The following is a 7,278-nucleotide window of genomic DNA, read 5'->3' as shown; positions in this document are numbered from 1 at the left end:
CCCTTCCTTCCCCCACTAAACACCCTTTCCTTCCTTCCCCCACTAAACACCCTTTCCTTCCTTCCCCCTACACATTCTTTCCTTACCCACCCCCCTAAACACTCTTTCCTTCCTCCCACATGTAAACACTCTTTCTTTACCCCTCCACCTAAACACTCTTTCCTTTGCCCCCCCCTAAATCTTCCTTTTCCTTCCCCTTTTATTCTTTCCTTCACCTTTTCCTTCCTTTTCTTCTCTTCCCTTCTCCTTTCTTATTCCCTGCACTTATTTTTATTCCTTCTCCTTCCTTTTCTTCTCTTCCCTTCTCCTTTCTTATTCCCTGCACTTATTTTTATTCCTTTTCCTTCATTCCCTTTTCCTTCCCTTACTCTTTCCTTCCTTCCCCTTTTCCTTCCTTCCTTCCCCTTCTTTCCTTCCCCTTTCCTTTTTCTTCCCTTCCCCTTTCCTTTTTCTTCTCCTTCACTCCCTTTTCTTTTCCTTCCCCTTCCTTTCCTTCTCCTTCCCTTCTCCTTCCTTCCCTTCTCCTTCCTTCCCTTCTCTTTCCTTACCCCTGTCCTTCATTCCTTCCCCTTCTTTCCTTCTCCTTCTCCCTTCCTTCCCTTTCCTTCTCCCTTCCTTCCCTTTCTCTTTCCCTTTCCCTTTCCCTTTCCCTTTCCCTTTCCCTTTCCCTTTCCCTTTCCCTTTCCCTTTCCCTTTCCCTTTCCCTTTCCCTTTCCCTTTCCCTTTCCCTTTCCCTTTCCCTTTCCCTTTCCTTCCTTTCCCCTTCTTTCCTTACCCCTAAACCTTCCTTCTCCTTTCTTTACCCCCCTTTAGGGTGGCTAAGTGCCAGGCCATATTGTTGTTCTAATAACCTAGGAAAGAATCTTTCCTTCTCCCCCCCTTAAACAGTCTTTCCTTCCACCACCCCCTAAACAACCCTTTCCTTCCACCCCCCCTAGGTACTCCTTCCATTACCCCCACCCCCCCTAGGTACTCCTTCCATTACCCCCACCCCCCCAAACCATCCTTTTCCTTCCCCCCCTATGCAACACTATCCTTTACCCCCCCCTAAACACTATTTCCTTTCCCCCTCCTCTAAACACTCTTTCCTTCACTCCCCCCCTAAACAATCATTCCTTCTCCCCTCCCCTTAAACACTCCTTCCTTACCCCTCCCCTGAACAACATCCTTTCCTTCACCCCCCACTGAACACTCTTTCCTTACCCCACCCCTAAGTAGTCTTCCCTTACACCTAAGTAGTCTTTCCTTACCCCTAAGTAGTCTTTCCTTCTCCCCCCCTTAAACACTCTTTCCTTCCCCCCCCCTAAGTACTCTTTCCTTCCCCTCCCCTGAACAACCTTCTTTCCTTGCCCTCCCCGTAAGCACCTTTTACTTCACCCCCCCCTAAACACTCTTTCCATCTCCCCACCCCCTAAACACTCTTTCTTTTCCCCCCCCTCTAAACACTCTTTCCTTATCCCCCCCTAAACAATCATCTTTCCTTACCCCCACCTGAAGCACTCTTTCCTTTCCCCCCTTAAGGTGGTTAAGTACCAGGCCATATTGTTGTTCTAATAACCTAGGAAAGGAACATTCCTTACCCCTTAAACATTCTTTCCTTCCCCCCCATCCTAAACACTCTTTCCTTTCCCCCCCCCTAAGTACTCTCTTCTTACCCCCCCCCTAAGTAGTCTTCCCTTTCCCCCCTCCTAAGTAGTCTTCCCTTTCCCCCCCCCTAAGTAGTCTTTCCTTCCACCCCCTAAGTAGTCTTTCCTTACCCCTAAGTAATCTTTCCTTACCCCTAAGTAGTCTTTCCTTACACCTAAGTAGTCTTTCCTTACCCCTAAGTAGTCTTTCCTTTACCCCTAAACCCTCATTCCTTATCCCTACGTAGTCTTTCCTTACCCCTAAGAGTAGTATTTCCTTACTCCTCAGTAGTCTTTCCTTACCCCTAAGTAGTCTTTCCTTACCCCTATGTAGTCTTTCCTTACCCCTAGGTAGTCCTTCCTTACCCCTAAGTAGTCTTTCCTTACCCCTAAGTAGTCTTTCCTTACCCCTAAGTAGTCTTCCTATACCCCTGAGTACTCTTTCCTTACCCACCCTAAGTAGTCTTTCCTTTACCCCTAAGTAGTCTTTCCTAACCCCTAAGTAGTCTTTCTATACCCCTAAGTAGTCTTCCTATACCCCTGAGTACTCTTTCCTTACCCACCCTAAGTAGTCTTTCCTTTACCCCTAAGTAGTCTTTCCTAACCCCTAAGACATTCTTTCCTTACCCCTAAACAGTCTTTCCTTACCCCTAAGTAGTCTTTCCTTACCCCTAAGTACTCTTTCCTTCCACCCCCTAAGTAGTCTTTCCTTACCCCTAAGTAGTCTTTCCTTACCCCTAAGTAGTCTTTCTATACCCCTAAGTAGTCTTTCCTTACCCCTAAGTAATCTTTCCTTACCCCTAAGTAGTCTTTCCTTACCCCTAAGTAGTCTTCCCTTACCCCTAAGTACTCTTTCCTTACCCCTAAGAGTAGTCTTTCCTTACCCCTAAGTAGTCTTTCCTTACCCCTAAGTACTCTTTCCTTACCCCTAAGTAGTCTTTCCTTACCCCTAAGTAGTCTTTCCTTACCCCTAAGTAGTCTTTCTATACCCCTAAGTAGTCTTTCCTTACCCCTAAGTAATCTTTCCTTACCCCTAAGTAGTCTTTCCTTACCCCTAAGTAGTCTTCCCTAACCCCTAAGTAGTCTTTCCTTACCCCTAAGTAGTCTTTCCTTACCACTAAGAGTAGTCTTTCCTTCACCCCACACCTTGAACACTCTTTCCTTCCCCCAACCTACATTCCTTTCCCCTTCCTCTTTCCTTTCCTTTCCTTCTCCTTCCTTCCTCTTTCATTCCCCTCTAACCTTCCTTCCTTCCCTTCTTAATTCTTCCTTTAATTATACCCCTTTTCCTTCCACCTCCTTTCTTCCTTCCCCTTACTTCCTTCCTTCCCCTTACTTCCTTCCTTCCCCTTACTTCCTTCTCCTTTCCTTTCCTTTCCTTTCCTTTCCTTTCCTTTCCTTTCCTTTCCTTTCCTTTCCTTTCCTTTCCTTTCCTTTCCTTTCCTTCCCCCTCTTTCCTTTCCTTTCCTTTCCTTTCCTTTCCTTTCCTTTCCTTCCCCTTTTCCTTTTTCTTTTCCTTTTCCTGTTCCTTTTCCTTCTCTTTCCTTCTTATTCCCCTTCCTTTCCTGTAGTCCTTTTCCTTTCCTTCCTTCCCCCTTTCCTTCTCCTTCTCCTTCCACTTCCTCTTCTTTCCTTCCACTTCCTTTTCCTTCTTATTCACTTCCCTTCTTAATCCTTCCCTTCTTAATCCTTCCCTTCTTAATCCTTCCCTTCTTAATCCTTCCCCTTCCTCTTTTCTTCCACCTCCTTCCCCCTTTCCTTCTCTTATTCCTTCCCCTTCTTTTTCCTTCTTATTCCCTTCCCCTTACTTCCTTCCCCTTTCTTCCTTCCCCTTTCTTCCTTTCCTTCCACCTCCTTCCTTCTCTTTCCCCTTCTTTCCTTCTTTCCTTCTTTCCTTCCGCTTCTTTCCTTCCTGTTCCCTCTCCTTCCTTTCCCTTTCCTTCTCCTTCCCCTTTCTTCCTTCCATCATTTCCTTCCTTCTATTCCTTTCCCTTCTCCCCTTCCTTCTTCTTTTCTTCTTATTCCTTTTCTTCTTATTCCTTCCCCCTTCTTATTCCTTTTCTTCTTATTCCTTCCCCCTTCTTATTACATTAATAATCTATTACATTAATAATGTATTATATTAATACATGAATATTTTAATGTTTTAATGATGTAATACTTACCTAATTGGTCCTCCGATGCCTTCGTTATCTCCTTCATTATTGTCTCAGCTAAATCAGCAGTAGCAGTATTGTTGTTCTGTATTGCATTCTCAAATACTTTCGTTAATTTGCCTAAGTCCAATGAATAATCTTTACTTTCACCTATGAGAACGTCCGATAGAGGCACTATACTATTCTTATTTTGGCTGTTCGTGTCCAGTTTCATAAGTTTCGTCATACTGTCCTTATTCCTATTTAACTCATCTTTCTTCTCCTCGTCCGTTATTTTCGAACTCCCCTTAGTCGTCGGACAGACGTACCTCCATTTGCTACTCCATAACTGCTTTACTCTCCAGGGCGAATTTCCCGGGCCCCCCCTATTCCCTGTTGCCCAATCTTTGATTTTATCACCAAGGATTGCTCTACCCATAAGTAAAGCGTTGGCATCCACTTTTCCTTCGCACTTCCCAATCATCCAATCTCCCAGGCCTCCTTTCGTGTGCTTCCTCAAGTTCCCTTCAACATTATCCGACACATAACCTATAACTTTGTCCAATTTACAATGATCACCATAAATGTCGGATAGGGCAAGCATGCCGACCGTACAGCGAGCAAACCATTTATCCTCGGTAAGGTCCGTTTCGACCTTCACACTCCTCCCGCTTAACTCTGTTATGCCACTCATAAAATAACGAATACCCATTAATCCTTTACATAAATCTTTCACATATTCATTCCGCATCTGATTCTCCCCGTTCTTTTCGGCCGTCTCCACAGCCCGTGCCACGGGCACATCACAGAAGCCGGTTATTTCACTCGCCTCCGAGTTCGTCAGGGAGTCCCTCAACTTCTTCCATGCTTCCTCAAAATCTTCCTTCAATTTCTCCTACATAGGAAGGAGTAATGGAGAATGGAATATATACATATATACATATACACATATGTATACGCATATACATACGTCCATACACATACGTGTACATATATATATATATATATACATCCATGCTTGCACATATATGTACACATACATACATATGCGTCCGTTCGCATATATATATATATTTATTCACTTACGGTAATTTCCTGGGCCTTCTGCTCGGCATCCTGCACTGTTGTTAGGCCATTGACCTGCTCCTGTAACCACTTCTGCAACAATTCACCGTCATTCTGTGTTGCCGCCATGGCTGTGTGTCTTCGTGAAGAAAAAATAATTTCTATATATATATTATATATAGAAATATATTATATATATATTATATATATGTATTATATATATATTATATATGGAATTAAAAGAAAGGAGAAAAAAAAAAAAAAAAGAAAAAGAAAAGAGAAAAGAAAGGAAAACAAAGAAGTAAGAATATTTTTTTGCCTTTCTTCTTCTTTCTTTCCTTCTTTCTTCTTTTTTTTTCCTTCTTTCTTTCCTTCTTTCTTCTTTTTTTTTCCTTCTTCCTTTCCTTCTTTCTTCTTTTCTATTCCTTCCTTTCTCTTCTTCTTCCTTTATTCTTCCTTCTTTAAACCTTCTCTTCCTTCTTTTCTTGTTTTATTCCTTTCCTTCTTTCTTCCTTTCTTCCTTTTCCATTACCTTAAACTTTCCTTCTTTACTCTTCCTTCTTTCCTTTCTTCTTTTCTTCCTTAAATATTCTTCTCTTCTCCTTCAATCTTCCTTCTTTTCTCCCTTAAACCTTCCTTCCTTTTTTCTTTTCCCTCTTTAAACCTTCTTTCTCTTTTCATTCAATCTTCCTTTTTTTTTTCCCTTCCCTCTTTAAAACTTCCTTCTTTTTCTTCCTACTTTCTTTCCCTATTCTCTTCTCTCTTCCTCCTTCTTTTTTTCTCTTTTCTTCCTTAAAGTCACTTCTTTTCTTTTATTATTCCTTCTTTTCTTCCTTCTTTTTTTCTCTCTTCTTCCTTCTTTTTTTCTTTTCTTCTTTTCTTCTTTCATTTCTTCTTTTCTTCCTCCTTTTTCTTCTATTTCTTCTCTTCATCTCTTTCTTTTGAAACCTTTTTTTCCTTCCTTCTTTTTTTCTTCCTTTTTTACTCTTCCTTCCTTAAACCTTCTTTTTTTCCCTTCCTTAAACGTTCTTTACTCTTCCTTCTTTTCTTCCTTCCTTAAACAATCTTTTTCTTCCTTCTTTATTCTTCCTTCCTTAAACCTTCCATTCCCTTTCTTCCATAAACCACTCTTTTTCTTCCTTCTTTAAACCTTCCTTCTTTTACTCTTCCTTAAACCATTCATTCCTTCCTTCTTTAATCTTCATTCTTATTTACTCTTCCTTCCTTAAACCACTCTTTTTCTTCCTTCCTTAAACCATTCTTTTTTCTTCCTTCCCTAAACCACTCTTTTTCTTCCTTCCCTAAACCACTCTTTTTCTTCCTTCCTTAAACCTTCCTTTTTTCTTCCTTCCTTAAACCTTCCTCTTTTTCTTCCTTCCTTAAACGACTCTTTTTCTTCCTACTTTACTCTTCCTTTCTTTACTCTTCCTTTCTTTACTCTTCCTTTCTTTACTCTTCCTTCCTTAAACCACTCTTTCTTCTTCCTTACTTAAATCTTCCTTCTTTTACTCTTCCTTCCTTAAACCTTCCTTCCTTAAACCTTCTTCTTTTCCCTCCGTCATTCCGTCATTCCGTCCTTCCTTCCCTACATACTTCATTTCTTCCTTAAGCCTTCTTTTCCTGCCTCCTTTCCTAAAAGACATTTCACTCCTTCCTTCCTTAAGCCACTCTTCTTTTTCTGCCTCCTTTCCTAAAAGACATTTTACTCCTTCCTTAAACCATTCTTTTTCTGCCTCCTTTCCTAAAAGACTTTTCTATTCCTTCCTTAAACCACTCTTCTTTTTCTGCCTCCTTTCCTAAAAGACATTTCACTCCTTCCTTCCTTAAGCCACTCTTCTTTTTCTGCCTCCTTTCCTTAAAGACTTTTCTATTCCTTCCTTAAACCTTCTTCCTTTTCTGCCTTCTTTCCTAAAAGACATTTCCTTTTCCTTGTTTCCTTCCTTAAAGACTTCTCTATTCCTTACTTAAACCACTCTTCTTTTTCTTCCTTCCTCCAGAATCGTCCCCTTATTTCTTTTTCTTTTCTTCCTCTCTTCTTTAGACATTCTTCTTCTGCCTCCCTCAAGGACATTTTTTTCTCCTTTAAGCTTTGCTTCGATTCTTCTACATTTTTTCCCCTTGTTCCTTCCAAAATAAGGTAGACGTAGAGTGTCGGGTTCCGGGTTTAGGGTTTTGGGTTTAGGGTTTTGGGTTTAGGGTTTTGGGTTTAGGGTTTTGGGTTCAGGGTTTAGGGTTCAGGGTTCAGGGTTTAGGGTTCAGGGTTTAGGGTTAGGGTTTAGGGTTTAGGGTTCAGGGTTTAGGGTTCAGGGTTTCAGGGTTCAGGGTTCAGGGTTTAGGGTTCAGGGTTTAGGGTTTAGGGTTTAGGGTTTCAGGGTTTAGGGTTCAGGGTTCAGGGTTCAGGTTTTAGGTTTAGGGTTCCGGGTTTAGGGTTCAGGGTTTAGGGTTTAGGGTTT

At 41.6% G+C, this 7,278-nt stretch overlaps 1 protein-coding gene across 1 annotated transcript; it reads right to left on the bottom strand.

The window, feature by feature from the left end:
• Positions 1-3,790: 3,790 nt before the first annotated feature.
• PKNH_0100100 (SICAvar, type I (fragment)) lies at positions 3,791-4,954 on the bottom strand (the record flags this gene model as incomplete). The annotated part of the gene is made up of 2 exons (XM_039113729.1): positions 3,791-4,655; positions 4,847-4,954. Coding segments are annotated over 2 exons (973 nt in total), but the record flags the coding sequence as incomplete, so codon positions are not given.
• Positions 4,955-7,278: the final 2,324 nt, after the last annotated feature.

Source organism: Plasmodium knowlesi (genome assembly GCF_000006355.2).
Source record: "Plasmodium knowlesi strain H genome assembly, chromosome: 1".
NCBI lineage: Eukaryota > Apicomplexa > Aconoidasida > Haemosporida > Plasmodiidae > Plasmodium > Plasmodium knowlesi.
Note: the sequence above shows the minus strand (reverse complement) of the source record. Positions and strands in the feature narration are given on the sequence as shown.